Genomic DNA, 15,973 nt, shown 5'->3' with positions numbered 1-15,973 from the left:
ATTCCTCTCATTTGCTGCACCCCTTCGTCCCCCACCCCATTCCGTGAAGCTTCCATCTGTCCTTAATGACACAGTTCTGAGAATCAAAAGGAGAAGGACGAACAAATATGAGCATGAAGAAGTCCCCTTAGGAACACAGGAAACTGCCATATACTGAGTCAGACCCTTGGTCCATCTAGCTCAGTATTGCTGACACTGACTGGCAGCAGTGGTTCACTGGGGGTTTCAACAAGAGAATGTCCCAGTCCTGCCTAAAGATGCCGGGGATCGAACCTGGGACCTTCTGCAGTCAAAGCACCTGTTCTACCACTGAGCCACGGCACCTCCACTGAATTGTCTTGGGCACTGAGATGGGGGAAGGGGCTGTCTCCATCCAAAGTAGCTCACAAGTATAACGACTTGCTGAGCAGGGTTTTGAATGCGTGCATTTCAAGGCATGGGCTGCCTCAAGTGGGCATTTTTCCTCGAAAGGTGGGATATAAATGTTAATATAAACAAATCAGCAATGCCCAGACAACGTCTCCTGCTCAAATACATTTTGACTGACTCTGCATTCCTGTCACTCTGCATTCCTGTCACGGTCCTCCATCCTCTTCCTTTGCAATCAACACACTCCAGGAAACAAAGTACCAGGCTAACACTACTTTATTGGATAAGGACCAGCTTCATTACAAATGCAAATTCTAGGAAACTCTCAGACTGCAATGAACCAGCTAATCCACACATCTATGAATATCAATAGAGGATATGAAGTGGACAAGTGCATGTTGGGAAAGTTGCCAGCAGTCTGGGCAAGAACCTCACAGCCAGACTAGCTTCACAGGGATGCCCCTCCCTTAGGGTGACTCCCTCCTTCATTGGCTATGAGTGGCCAACCTGGCAAAGTATCTTAGCTCTGCCCCTAAGTTTTCCCACTTCGCTCCACGACAGGCTCTTGCATCCCTCAAGTCATGCCCTTGGCCCCACTCCTCTTCCTCTGAAACATGCGGTCTCATGGTGGAGGAATGGGAGAGCCGTTCAACCTGTGCCATCTGTGTGTCATTGTCTTGGGAAGAAAGTCTCGCCATATCTGGGCTCATTGGGGAGGTTGCCTCCCTCTGTTCTGGCTGTTCCCATTCTGATTCTGAGCTGCCAGACATCTCTACATGCTCAGATTCATTCCTGAAAACTCCTTTGGCAGGCCTGGACTTTCATAAATGCCCAGGGGAAAAATATGTTGAAATACCATTTTGAAGAATTTCTGTGGGGTAGATACCTGCCCTTATTACCTGCATTAGGCAGGAAGGTTGATGCTGCAGGGCCTCTTGCATTGAAGCGGTAGATCATTCTCATCCTGTCAAAACGGAGAAGAGGGCAGGTGGGTTTTGTGGGTTGGCATGTGTTAATTCCTTGTCTCGGAATTGAGGTGACTTTGGTTTTACTTCATGCAAAGGTTGAGTTTCTGTTCTAGCTGATTTCCACTAACTTCCCCTCCTTTGCAGCAGTGTTTTCTCCCAGACTTTGTGGTACTTTGGGACTAGGTAGCTGATTATGTAAATCTTGAACCCTGCTCTGTATAGTCTGACTGTGAGGTTGTCTGAGGAGCATGTGCCAAGCAGTGGGATGCCAACACTCATTCTCCACTCCTCTCATTGTAAAAAGTGCAGAGGAATTCTTAAAGGTCTGTGGGCATGGAGGCGTGAAACTGCTGGGGTTCACCTTTTAGCTTGCTGGTAGAATCAGAAGGGGCTCTCTCATGCTTGCTGTCCAAGGCTAGAGACCCTTATGCACAGAACAACTAATATAAGAGCATAAGAAGAGCCAGTCGAAGGGTCCATCTAGTACAGCATTCTGTTCACAGAATGGCCAACCAGCTGCCGATGGGAAACCCACAAGCAGGACAGGAGGGCACCCTCTGTACCTCTGCCTCAGTGTTGTGAAGCCCCCCATTGGTGTCACTTTCCTCTTCTTTTATTTATTTATTTATTGCATTTATACCCCGCCTTTCTCCCTCTCGCAAGGAACTCAAGGCGGCTTACATTATCCTCCTCCTCACCGTTGTATCCTCACAACAACAACCCTGTGAGGTAGGTTGGGCTGAGAGTCTGTGACTGGCCCAAAGTCACCCAGTGAGCTTCCATGGCCAAGTGGGGACTAGAACCCGGATCTCCCGGCTCCCAGTCCGTCACTCTCACCACTACACTACACTGGCTCTCACTATTTGCTTCACTATTTCCCCCCCAAGCAGAGAAGGATGATTAAGCTGTTCTGCTGCTGCTGCTGTGTTTTGGTCTGGGGAGAACCCTCTCTTTGTGTTCCCCGAATGGTGGCCCTCCTTTGCACTGGCTCTTTGCAGCCCGTGGTTTGTTTCCATTACACAAAGTTTCTTCCTGCTTCGCTTACTCGCCACACCTTGGTGTGTTTTTCTCCCATATGATGATGCATCATTGCAGGCAAGATATTTATACTTTCAAGGCTACTCTTCGGGTGGTTGTTGTTGCTTTTTCATCCCCTCATTGTTAAACTCCAGTGAGTCACTCCTATACATACGTGTTTGTATGTTTATATATAGGTACGAGAGATGTAGTTCAAATAGCCACATGTGACCCATGAGTATCCTGATCCCCATGAGTACAACTGGAGATAAACCAGCTTGCTCCAGTGGAATGTCAGTGGCCCCCTGTGCAAGGGAAGAGAAGTGGCTTGACCTCTTTGTGCTGTGCACAAGTGGCAATGTTTTCAATAAATGCCTGAAACACACCAGTGTGGGGCCCAACATACCTCAGAGGGGAGATCATTCCACAGGACAGGTGCCGCTATTTTGTGCAGCCTTCCCCAACCTGGTGCTCTCCAGATGTGTTGGGCTACAATTCACATCATCCCCGACCACCACAGCCTGTGATGTGAACATTGTAGCTCAACACATCTGGAGGGCCCCAGGTTGGAGGAGGCTGGCTTTGTGCAACAGTTGGGTGGATTTCTGCTGGGCAACGCAACGTCTCGTATTCTGGTGCCCCGATCATGTCGTGCTCAGTCAGCCAGGTGGGGTGCTGGAGACCACCTCACCATGGAGTTAGACTGCAACAGTGGTTTTCAAGTTTTTGACCCAGGGATTCACAAATCAGCTTATTCTGGCTGCCAAGTGCCAACATCCCCTCCCCTGGCCCAAGTCCCACCCGGACAGCGCGATGCCAGCACAGGTCTGCGGGCGGTGGTGCAGCCCCATGTTGCCCACCACCTGTTTGCTGGTGGGCCAGCTTAGAGGGTAGGACTGCCCCTGTGGGGTTTCAGTTTGCACCTTCTTGCAATTCTGCATTGGGAAAACAGCCTGGAGGCACACAGCGCAGCTGTATTGCTGAAACAGGATAACATTTTAAAATGAAGCTCTTTGAGCATTTTTTCCACATAATAAAGGAAGACCTTTCTAAAACAGCATCTCTCTCTCCCTGCTTCCTCAAACTTGGGCGGTTTATGTTGGGGAGGGGGGGCAGTGTCCTGCCATCACAGAGTTGTCTAATGTTTTAAATATATACCTTGTTTGGGAGATTGTTTTCATCAAAATTAGTGGACCAAGGAGACTGCTTGAAAATCAGTGCAGGTGTTTTCTTATCTGTCATTTATGCACCAGACTCTTGGCTTGTTCTCCTCCCCACCCCAAAGGAAAACTGACTGTGGTACTTGAGTGGTCGTATACAAAACAATTCCATTGTGTGGCTTTTATCACATGGAATGTAGTTTGATTTTAATGCATCCAGACTTGTGAGATTTCAGGATATGGAAACATTTCCTGGCCTGTATGTTTTTGTTTTCCTGGGAAATGAAGACTGATTGAGATGTTGCTTATGAAAAACTGGAATAAAGCATCTTTGCAATTTTATTATTATGTACTTATTAATCACTTGCATGTTAATTAGTAGCATTAAATCTTATAGTTTAAGTTAAATAGTTGAAGTCTTGCTAAAATGCGCAGGAACTTTCAGTACACAGTTCATGGTTTTTAAATATTAACGGCGGCTTGCTGTGTTTACACGAGAGATGTCAAACAGGCTAACTGCTGTCCAAAGTTCTTTAACCCCACTGCCAACCTTATCCTTTTCTGTTCTGCTTCTTGGCCTCTTTTGAGTAGGTTCAACTAGTGAATGGTTTGAGCTGGTGGTTTTCGAAGCTGACTGCTCATGAGGTGTGGAAATTAGTCTCTGGCTCCTCTTGCTTTAGCCTGATTCCTTAAAAGGAATAAGCAGGTGAGATATTTTGGTGTGGGCTTCCTTACAAGGAAAGGCTAAAGTGTTTGGAGCTTTTTTGTTTAGGAAAAAAAAGGATGACTAAGTGGGGGACATGATAGAGATGTATAAAATTCTACATGGTGTAGAGAAAGTGGATAGAGGGGGCTTTTTCTCCCCCTTCTATAATACTAGAACTCTGTGGGGGACCCCATGGAAATTGGCAGTGGATTCCACACAGACAAAAGAAAGACCTTCTTCACATAATGCATAGGTATCTTATGGATCTTGCCACCACAAGATGTGGTGATAGCCACTAGCTCACTAAAAAAGGATTAAACACGCTTATAGAGGACAGGTCTATCTGTAGGTATTAGCCATGATAACTAAATGCATCCTTCCCCAACCTGATGTGTTGAACTGCAAATCTCAATTATGCTGGCTGGGAATGATGGGAGTTGCAGTTCCACACATTTGGGGGGCACCAGTTTGGGGAAGGCTGACTAAATGGAACCTCTAGGAGCAGCAGAGATTTTCTGCTCAATACCCATTACTGGTGGGAACAGAAGCAAACAGCAGGAGAGGGCTGTGACCTGCACATTCTGTTTTTGGGCTTCTCAGAGGTTTCTGGCCAGCCACTGTGAGAAGTAGGATGCCAGACTAGAGAGGCCTTTTGCTTTGATCCAGCTGCAAAGCTGATACTCTTTGCTTTGACTATTGGCCTGGGCCCCCCAATTCCCAGCTTTCTATTGATATAGCCAAAGCTATATAGGGTCAGCAGGTGCCTTGTAGCTATAGAAAGGCTCTTGGTAATCACAGGGAACCATAGGCCAGTGTTAGGGAGCTTCAGGATATCACCAGGGGTGTATTTCTGTCATCTGATTTCAGATCACTGAAGTAATTTGTAATAATATTTTCAGTCTGCTTTTAGGGCAGTGGTATAAACAGGAAAATATGGGAGGTAACGTCTGACTCCTGCTGACGCAGAAGGCAATGAGGACTTCCAAACACCTGTTCTCTCGGGATGATGATCAGTGCAGGCCCCAGATTATTTTTAAACTGCCTCTGGCAAAACTGGCTGGCTCAAGCCAAGTAATCTTTCTAATGAGCATGAACCATGGTCGTTCTGGAATGCACGATCGCTGCAGCCTTACAAGGGAAAGCAGAAGGGACCTCAAACTTTCCCAAAGCCTTGGAGTAACAGCTCCAAATAAGCGAGCGGGATTAAGACACTGCAGGAATGCTGCCTTGATCTTTGCCATCACATTAGGAAATGGAGAGTATGAGGTTGTCAAGAGTGTAAAAATGTTGTCATCTAGATGCACATAACGCGGGGAATCTAAAAACCAGAGTGATGAACTGCTCCTTGTGAAAACATGCTCTGCTTGTGAGAGTGGCATGGTAAAGTAGGAGCCAGCGTATGATAACCAAGCCCCAGTTAATAATTGGTAAGAAGGCACACTGAACCTCGCTTTCACCTTCTACCCAGCATTAACTTATATTTGCAACAAGCCACAAATCGTGCAAGAGAGGAGTTCAAAGGCACTTCTAAAATGTGTCATATGAAAACGCTCTGTCTGGGACATGATAGTAAGAAGACCCCAATTTTTCAGACTTTACATAGCTTCAGTACAAGAAACCCAACAGCCACCAGCCCACCGCTGAGAACACATTCTCTCCAGTGTGATTTAACATACTGTGCTCTGCACCAGCTTGTTCTGATCTGACTTTGCAAGAGCTTCAGTAAAATGGGCTGCATGGAAGGCAGATGACAATGGAAAGCACCTTTTGGGAACAGTGTAATTTCAGTCTTTGGAGGTTTCTCCTGAAGGGTAGAAAAATCAAGAGGTGTATTTTTCCCCTTCTAGGAAAGATTTGTATTATGATGAGCTGTAGGTAGAATGAATATTGACAGTAAAGGAGTGGCTTCTCCTATTAGGCTTGAGTTATTAGTCACAATGGCTATATGCAGTATGCCTATGCACACCAATTCCTGGGGAGCACAAGGGAGAGGGTTGTATTGCATGCGTGTCCTACTTGGGGGGTTTTCCACAGGCATCTGGTTGGCCATTATGTGAATAGAATGCTGGACTAGATGGACCCTGGGTCTGATCCAGCATGGCTCTTCTTATGTTAATTCATCTCATAACTACCACGGAGCAGTATAGAAACTTTTGCTTCTATGGAATTCATTCTTGCATTGTCAGAGTGGCTGAAACCTTAGGCCTTGGCATAACTGAACTCTAATGGTTTGTATAGTAGTGCAGATATCCTGATTCTAATGATGGCGTTTATGTCAGTGGGACACTTCCAAATGAGAAGCATTCCCCTGCTCCTTCCCCGGAACTCAAGGTGGCTATCCTTTACAAATTGTGCCATATGCAGGGTTCCACAAATTGCTTCTTCTGGTCGCCAGTGGAGACTGCTGCTTCCCCCTCTGGTGAGTGCCCCTGTCTGCACACCCAGATCTCCCTGCGCTAGAGAACTTGGGAGGAGAGAGGGCAGTGGGAGCAGTGCCATCTCCACCTTGTGCCTTCTGTAAAAACCCAACCATCACCCCTCCCCTCTCCTGAACTGCACAGATGGAAGGGGCTGTGGCTCAGTGGTAGAGCCCCTGCTTTGCATTTAAGGTCCTGGGTTCAATCCCTGGCAGCATCTCCAGATAGAGCTAGGAAAAATCCTTGCCTGAAACCATGGAGAGCTGCTACCAGCCAGTGCTGACAATACTGCCCTTAATGGACCAAGGGTTTGACTTAGCATAAGGCAGTTCCTGTGACCTCTGGAGAAAGGAGGGTGGGTTTTCCACCCATTTTGCTGAGATGGGAGGGATTGGTGGAGGCCACAAATAATGTCTACCTATTAAACCGGGCCAAATGTATAGACCTTTAATAATATTTTCATATGGCCTGTTAGACTTAATGTTCTTAAACAAGCACATTGTGTGTGCTTTTCTCACTCAGAAATTAGTTGAAAATCTCCCGTATTAAATTTGTTCAGTTGTTCGTGTGGCTTTATTAAATGAGAGGCTAAAAAGGCAAACCTAGTGTCTGAAACGTGCACCCGAGCCTGAAGTTGAAGCTGCTGCTTCACCTGTGAACTAGGTTTGAGCTGGAAATATCTTGTTCCTTCTAAGAGAAAATTGCCATTTCTGTTCTCCTTCTGCAAGTTCCTATTTTCTGTAGTTGAACATCATTTTTTGTAAGTATTCCCCTTTCATTATTGTGTACGTTCCACTTAGGAATAAAAATTATTTCTCATGCATACATTCAGATATTAGCACAGGATAGACAGTTTGTGAGGTGATGTATGAAACGCTTGATATGTTTAAAACGAGAAGCCCGGCACGTCCCTGGATTTCTGAGCTCTGGGTACAGTGATCTCAAAACGGTTTCCTCATGAAGAAAATAATGGAGGTGATGATGGTTGCTCAGAGAGGTTTTCCAGCCTTGAAGAGTGCATTGCTTTCCTGATAGTTGCTAAGTTACAGCTTTGAACAAGTGGGACTTCATCCCTCCTTCTCTTGAGGAAAACAGATAGCCTTTCAGGAGTGCTGCAGGAATGCAAGTAGGTATAGATCACAAACAGATAATGAGCAGAACAGGGTTGTGGCTTCAGTGAGGTTATTGGTCCTTGTAGGGGAGTCTGGCATAGCGAAGTGTCATCATGGAAGTATCTTGATGGGATTTTTGTTACACTGAGGACACAGAACTAAATTCAGTCATCTCTACAGCTCTGTGCTTGATCTCCAATGCCGATTTGAAGCAGGTGGCATGGTTGTGTCCCAAGTTTTCTCCTACAATCCCATTATTTAGTTGCTCAGTTGGAGTAGTATCCTAGAGTATTCCAAACACAACTTTTGGCAAGTTAATTATTACTAAAGGAAAGGTACAAAATAATCACAGCAAGACAAAGTTTTTAAAAAGAACAAGAAAACAAACTGGAGCAATGCCATCAATGCTAGTCACCAATCAGCCCACAGATGGTAGCAACTTGAGACTCTAAAGACTTTGGTTGGATTTGACCTTTGTGACTTAGAGGTGAAAGCTGGAGATACCATTAGATCCACACACTGTTTGCTCTTCCTCATCTCTCTGATAATTGGCCATTGGCAATAGCCATTCTTGGATCCTTGGCGCTCCTGGAAACTTAGGAACTTAGAAAGCAGCCTCATTTGGGGTCAGACTTTTATCCATCTAACTCGCTGTTGTAGTGTAGTCTCTGTCTGGCAGTGGCTCTCTGGGGTCTCAGGCAGAGGTCTTTCACATCATGCCCCATCCTTCTGGCAGCCAGAACTACTTGTGATATGCCCTTTGCTCTTCTTTGAGAGCCTGTAGAACCATCATATAACCTAATATCAGATTGGAATAGGAAATGCTGCTTAACGTTAGATGCCTGTACCTTGCAATCTCATCCAGAAAAGGGAGGGGGTCGCTTTATCTCACTGGATCAGATGAGCAGCATCACTGCCAACTGGAGAATACGCATACATAGAATAACTTTCTGTCAGTGTTTTCTAAACTTGTGTTCCAGGGAATCCCAGAATTCCTCAGTGTGTTGGCCATATTAAGACATTCCCAGTTTTCTCAGCATTTCTGTGAGGCCAAAATGCTGCACATGAACAAAGTGAGCAGTTGAGAATATTCAGAAATGCAACATGTACCAGACACAAGCTCATTAATCCAAATACTACCTATCTGAGTGCCTTTTGAGCAATTAGTTCTTCATCAGGAGGCATCTATTACTATACTTTACAAGTAAGTTAGCTGCAAGCTACAGTGAATGGTGGATACTCAATAGTCTTACATATTTCTGATATTCATACAGTTTATCTTTGCAAGAGGGCCCATGGCTCAGTGGTAGAGGACCTGCTTTGCATGCAGAAGGCCCCTGGTTTGATCCCCCGCAACATCCCCAGGTAGAACTAGGAGAAATTCCTGCTTGAAACTCTGGAGAGACACTGCTGCCAGTCAGTGCTGACAGTACTAAGCTAGATGGACCAAGAGTCTGACTCGCTATAAGGCAGCCTCCTATGTTCCTATCTTGGTGCTAACCTTGGTTGACTAGTATTTTGTCCTCACAAGGTTTTTTTTCACCTGTGGAGGAGGAATGTCGCGCTGTTTTGTATTCCATACCTCGCCCCCCACCTTCTCAGAAGCGTGAGTGGCTTACAAGCTCCAAATTAAGAGGAGAGCATGTCAGTTGAGCAACAGCAATGACAAAAAAGTGCTCGCTATAGCGCTGTTGCAACAGGAGGGATTTTCTCCCAGACACACAGGCAGTCTGCAAGGGGCTTCTCCCGTAGCTCACAGGCAAGGGTTAAAAATTGCCCAGGTTCCACGTGATGCTATGCAAACCGTGAATCATTCCAATGGATCTGCTCAACTCCGCCTGCCCAGTCACCAGGCAGATGCTGTTCCCTTGGTTGCCATGGCGACTTCGCCTGTACTATCATCAAGCCCAGCCCAGCCTCTTCCTTGGAAAGAAAGACCTCTGCGGCTGTTTTACCTAGCTCATTGTTTCCCTTCCTGTTGCAGAGGAGGAGGGGAAAAGAGCAGAGTAGGGGCAAGCTACGACACCACAGCTGAGAGTCCCTCACCCTCGGAGCCTCCCTGAGCCTGTCACCGGTCTGCTTGAGGTGGGCTTGCCCAATGCGATAATAGCAGCCCACAGCAGCATATCAGGAGGACGTCTCCCAGCAGCACACAGGCAGAGAGGGGATGAAATGTGCGGCACCTTGAGGAAGTCCAGCTTTCTGCTGCCTCTCCTGAAATTGCCAGCAATCCCTCTGTTCCAACCTGTGCCGGTTCTCTCCAGTGAAGCCCCCCTCTTTTCCAAACTGAAGAGTCATTCAGAAGAATTTTCAGCAGGCTGTGAGTCAACAGCAAGCCCGGTCTTGAAGGCAGCCGACTCCACATAGTTCTCCCCCTCAGCCTCGTTTTGTTTTACGCTCTCTCGGGATTGAAGGCGTCTCCAGAAATGAAGGAATGTGGCGATGATGCTGAAGATCAAAAGTGACCTGTGACAGTGGACCGGGGGGGGGGGGGAAGACTCTTGTGACACCCCACCTGCCTTTGCAGGATTGCGTTTCTTGGGAGATGTAAACAGCCCATCCGGCAAATGGGTTATAGGCGTGCTTGGGAACTTGGTTGTCTGCACTGCCGCCTCGGGAGTCGACCAGACCAGAAGGAGAAGATCTTTTCTTTTTCAGTTCCTGTGACCAAAATGATTGATCTGGCTTCTGAAAAGTAGCTCACTGGGCCTGTGTGGTAATGAGAGAAAGAGAATGCCATTCTGCTTGGGGAAACAAACTATAGCTGCCTATCTTTTGTGTGCCTGATATATCAGATGTATTTTTATAGGGTGAATTTGGTTAGCAGAAGAAGCTGCATCTGAAGAAGAAAATACTTGGCTTTTTTAAAAACAGCAACAACTTGGGAACATACCAACCCCTACCTTTCTCCCCTATCCCCACTTCTTTTTTTTGCACAAGAGTGTTACTACTAGATTTTACGAGCATTTAAGTAGTTCAGTATTCCCAGACAGCTCTGATTTCATCTTGGGTGGAGGTGAATTTTTCATCCTTTCTTTTCAACTCCCACAAGCCTGTCTACTCTTTTTGCGTCCTGGAGCAATGGATTACCTCGGAGACAAGCTGACAGTGGCCCAGACGCACATGACCCACTGGGTGGGCTCAGTGCGAAGGTCCTTGCAAGAGGCGCTGAATTTGGTCACAACCGCAGTTGCTCATGACCGGACGACTGGGGAGGGGGCGAGCAGAGCCCCTTTCAAGCGCACCTCCTCGTTCAGGCACTTCGCATCCCGAAGCAGAGAGTCCTTCCGGAGGTTTTCCATGCGCAGTCAGCAAAGGCTTTCCTCCTTGAGGAAGAGGCAAGCCAGTTCGGAGCAGCCTGACCTTGTAAGCACCTTTCTGCTTGCCCATGGGGCTGAGGATGAATAGTGTGAGCTGAGCCAGGATTGCAAGGGTTGCATTCTGGGCTGCTCACACCGCATTGTGTTAGTGTGCACGCAACCGTGTCTTTGTGTCTAGTTTTAAGGAAGAAAAAAGCCACTAGTTCTGAGTTGTTTTATCTTCTCCTCTAATGTAAATACTGTTGGGTGTTACTACTAGATTTGCTAACTTTCCCTGTCCCAGAGGTGCTTGGGTGAGAGTGGATAGAACTGTTGCTTTCTCTCATTTGTTCCCACAATAACTCAAAAGGATATAAGTCAGTAATGCTCAGATGGCAACATGAGACTAAGAAAGAAAGCATTGCCAGTACGTAATTTCCAAAGTGATGGTTGCAGGGGCCTGAGCTTACACTGAAATCTCATCCTCTGCCGTGGAGTGCTATCTGCCTAAGGCCAGAATGTTTTTACAGGGCTGGGGGAGCAGGAATGGAAGGCTGGATCAGGGCCTAATGCAAATACTCAGGTGTGCCCCCTCTTTTTCTTTCTTATCAGGATTCTGAACCCAAGGTTTGAAAATGGCATCTGGGGTGAAGCCCTGCTAAGCCATTCCTCTCATTAAGCCCAGAGTTCCTGACTGAGCCCATCCAAGTTCAGCACACCTCCCTGGGCCACAATGAAGGGCTCCTTCACAAAATACACAAGAACCATGTTTTCTTTGTGCCTTCACAGTAAACCCTGCCCCACTCAATTGCCTGTCTGTGGACATGGTGTAAATCCGTGCCCAGGAGCCAAGTGAAAGGTGCCTCATTCACTCATCTTCAGTTTCCCCCAAAGTCTCAACAGATTAATGTGGGGCTTGGGTGGGTGTGTGGGTGCATGAGCAGGGCCACGTGGACCTGCAGTGATGCTTTGGGAATCCAGAGCATGCAGCAGCAACAAGAAGTCTTCAGGAAAGAAATAGGTTGCCTTGCTCACCCCCAGCATAACATGGCAATGGCTTAATGCAGACAGCTTTAGGGTGGGGCTCCCTAATGAAGGAAGGCCTGCTGCCCGCTCCTCTCTCTCTCTCACTTTGAGAATTGCCTGCTTCAAGGGGCGGTCTTTGCTACTTTGAGAAATGTACAGGGAGGAGGAGGTATGGATTTGGCAGGACAGAGAGAGGCCCAGCAGTGTTGGTCAGGATAAGAACTCTGTTCTTGTGCATGTGTGCATTCCATCATCTTCAGCCCCTCCACTGTGTATTTATTTATTTATTTGGAAGATGTGACTTCTTGTTCTTAATGGTTGCAAGGATGAGAATCTCAGAAGCTGGGCAGGACTGTCTGTCATCTTGGGTGGGGGCTTTTGCATAGTTCCTCTCTCTTCCCCAGGCCCGTCAGAAGCCAACCAATTATTCAGAGTTAACAGAGAGATTCAACTTTGACTTGTTTGCATGATCTGGTAAGGTTACAGGACATCCTTTCATGTCAAAATATGGCTAGGCGTCATACAGACCTAAGTTAACTTTTGTTTTTTAGCAGAGAATTGACACTGCCCTGGGAATGATGTTCTTTTATGAACTGTTGAAGCTGTTTTGACGTGTAACTTCTCTGTTGCAACTTAAACAGGTGCAAATGTTTGACCCATGAGTGCATGACCAGGCTCTCCGTTACTGGTGCCTAGTGATTGCTGCCCTTGGGTTTTCATCCATACATCTTCTACAGGAAGGTAGCAGAAGTTTGCCTGTTTTGAGTAAACAAGGGGATCGTAGCACACCACTGATTAAGCCGAGTGACCCACATCCTCAGCTGATCTGGCGATGTGCTTTGCTGAAGAGTTTTTGAAATAGTAACTCCAAAGCACTTATTCTTCTCCACCCCTTTATGAACATTTTCAGATTTAAAAGTCCTAGTTTGTACATTTTTGTTGTCTCATGGCACCTTTCCCCAGAAATTAAAAAACTGTAATGTATGCTTGCGAAATCATGAGGGCCGTTGCCTCATCGAGCAATCGTGTCCACACAGTCCACAGCCTACGCCCTCGTAGGTGGGCTCCGGTTCTCAGTGTAAATTCAGTATATATCTCCAAGTGATACATGAGAGAATAGGTGCTGGATGTAAGGAAGTAGACACATTTGGATATGCATTTGTGGGGTTTCAAAATGAGCAGAATGGGGCCTTTCATGAGAGCAGTCCCAGAAGTGAATCGTCCTGTTGCTCCCCCAACAGCGAGTTTGGTGATCCCCTTGCCCCTCACACCCTGATGCTTGAGTATTTCAAGAGCAAAGAGTTTAATTTAAAGCCACCTCCATGACCTGACCTGTTCTTTGTTTACTCTTCAGCTGGTGCTGCCAGAGAAACTGAAAAGATGTTATTATGTAAGGGGCAGGCAAAGGCTGTTTCAGTAATGAAGCTAGTTGGAGGGGGTGCAGGGGATTGTGCCTTAAGTGGTGTCGATCAGAGCTGTAGAGGTTCAAAATGAATTCAGAAAGGAATTGTTTATGGCTGGTGATCCAGTTGGTACAGAACAATTTGCTTGTGCATGCTAAGACTTCTCTGTATGCTCAGGCTTGGTGGAAAGTCAGGAGCATGAAGGCAAAACTGTTCACTCTCCACCATCATGGTTAACTAGATGGTTGTTGCATGGCGCCAGCAGTTGTCTGAAGTAAGCTTTGCTTTACTCCTGCAAATATTTGTTCATGCTTAGAACTTTAACCAGGAGGTGAGGTCACCACATGATCTCCAGATTGAACCTACTCCAGATAATTGACATGGTCGAGGCTTTTAATTTGCATTACGGCATAATTTTTAACCCAACTCCCCCTGATAAGTGTGTAAGCCCTGTTGAAATTAATGAGAGTTGCCCAAGAGCACGATAGGTTTGGCCGATTGTGACCAAAAGTGCTAGAACTATTGTGCCAGTTAGGTTCAGAACTGTGATTACCATCATTCTGTGGGGGAGGTCCTGAGAGCTTAAACTTGGACAAAACTGATAAAAGACTGCGGTGTAGAAACACCCTTAGATAAGGAAAGGAGCACAGGAAGCACAAAAAATCAGAACATTGGTCCATCTAGCTCAGTATTGTTTACATGGACTGGAAGTGGCTCTCCAGGGTTTCAGACAGGAGTCTTTCCCAGCCCTACCTGGGGATGTTGGGGGTTGAACCTGGGATGTTTTTTGTCATGCAAAGCATGTATGCTACCACTGAGCTATGGGCTGCCCCAAAGGGGAAGTTAGACTATTAGGACATACACTCCTGCTTCTGATCGGCTGGCTGGCATGCAGCCTGTTGCATCTGTTCGCCACGCTGGGCTATGTCGGATGGGCTTGTAGCATGGACTGGGACAAAGGCTGCTTGACTTGTCAGCAGGATTTATAGCCTGGTCTCAGGTTCTTGGGTTCCTCTTTTTTTCTTTTCCTTTTCTTGCCTACCTCATGGTTCCTGACTGCTGGTTCCTGATTTAGTGTGGCTTCCTGATTTGTTTCAGTCATGACCATCTTGTTGGATGCCCAGTTTTGGCAAACAGTGGGATAAAGTTCTATTGTAAATTCTCTTTTTTCAGTAGTTGCATTGAAGGCCTTTGAAGACACATGCCTGAACATCCCCATCATCACAGGTGTAATCTTTCTTTGGGTTCTTTTGTCAAGAATCTGTCCCTCCACTCTGGCTGATCCTGCCTTTATTTCAAGCTTGCATCTCTGATCACAATCAGACTCTTCAGTTTGGCAAGGCTTGCTTCCTGACATAAGCGGGGCTCTTGATTCTTTGCTGACAATCCTGCTGCCCACTGGTTCCTCAGGAAGGAAGCTTGAGTTGGGAAGTCTAGCTGGAAAATTACCCCTAGAGCCTTGTACCAGCCGTGCTGTGAGAGCCGAGTTTTAAGCTGGACTGATGTTAGTGTTTTACCCCTTTACTCCTTGCCTAAGAGATAAATTACTTGTTTGAAGATTCCTTGTGGTCTAGACATCCATGTTTTTGCAGACTTACTTACAGAACAGAATTAGCAATGTAGGGGCCAGCCAGCTCTGCTTCCTGCAGATATTCCTGTACACTCTGTCTTAGTTTTTAGTCTCTGGTCAGCAGCTGGATTAGCTGGTGGCCCAGCCTAGTGCAGAGCACCATTTATACTTCCTAATTACCATAACTTGAAAGTCAGTTAGTAAATGTGCTGGAAAGGGCTGTAAAACAGAAGGCCAAAAAAGGCCATAGACTGGTGGTGTAGGGAGATGGTTGGTGGAGCAACTGGCTTGCTTTGTCTCTCTTTCAGACACAAATGAACAGTGACAATGTAAATCAGCTGAGTTTAATTAACTGGGGCACTAGAACCAGCACACAAGCAGTTCATGGTTTTCCATTCTTAACAACCGCTCTTAATCATACTGTGGAATTTGCTGGCAGCAAAGGCTGGGCCTCTAAGAAAAAGGGAAGATTTTAATCTTTCTGTCTCCAGTTTGCAGATAGCGCCCTCCTGAAGCCACTTGGTCTGATCTCTCACCAAGTGACAGCAGGGATGATAGGTTAATATGTGGTATTTATAGTTTACTTAGACTAGCAGCACACAACAGCATTTAAGAGGCCTCATTCACTCTTAGAAATGGCTTTGGGTTTGAATAAGAAATGTATACTTGTGCCCTGAACATGCACACCCACTTTTATTCCAGTGTCTCAGTCTTCAGGGGGGCTTTTCATTTCCAGGCCCAAATCAAGGTGCTGGTACTTATTTTTAAAGTCCTAAATGACTTGGGACCCAAATACCTGAGGAAGCACCTTTTCCCATACTGGAAGTGTTTTGCATCATAATAAAGGACAAGGCTTTTCCATTAGTGGCACCTCCCTTTTGCAATGCCTTCTGTAAAGGAGTTTGCCTGGTGCCTGCTTTACAATC

At 46.3% G+C, this 15,973-nt stretch overlaps 1 protein-coding gene across 2 annotated transcripts in view; it reads left to right on the top strand.

The window, feature by feature from the left end:
* Positions 1–9,631: 9,631 nt before the first annotated feature.
* Positions 9,632–15,973, top strand: part of KIAA1671 (KIAA1671 ortholog) — a 31,350-nt gene continuing 25,008 nt past the window's right edge. Inside the window, exon 1 of one of the 2 annotated variants that reach the window (XM_084819683.1) lies at positions 9,632–11,115. In XM_084819683.1, the coding sequence (XP_084675809.1) occupies positions 10,831–11,115 (285 nt within the window). In that variant the 5' untranslated portion in view covers positions 9,632–10,830. The remainder of the gene's footprint in view (positions 11,116–15,973) is intronic. The other variant, XM_084819682.1, reaches the window with a different exon arrangement.

The sequence above is a fragment of the Heloderma suspectum genome, chromosome 13, assembly GCF_057233095.1.
Source record: "Heloderma suspectum isolate Gila_16-S chromosome 13, 16-S_ref, whole genome shotgun sequence".
In the NCBI taxonomy this organism is placed as follows: domain Eukaryota; kingdom Metazoa; phylum Chordata; class Lepidosauria; order Squamata; family Helodermatidae; genus Heloderma; species Heloderma suspectum.
The sequence above is the reverse complement of the archived record's forward strand: the minus strand, read 5'-3'. Positions and strand labels throughout refer to the sequence as shown.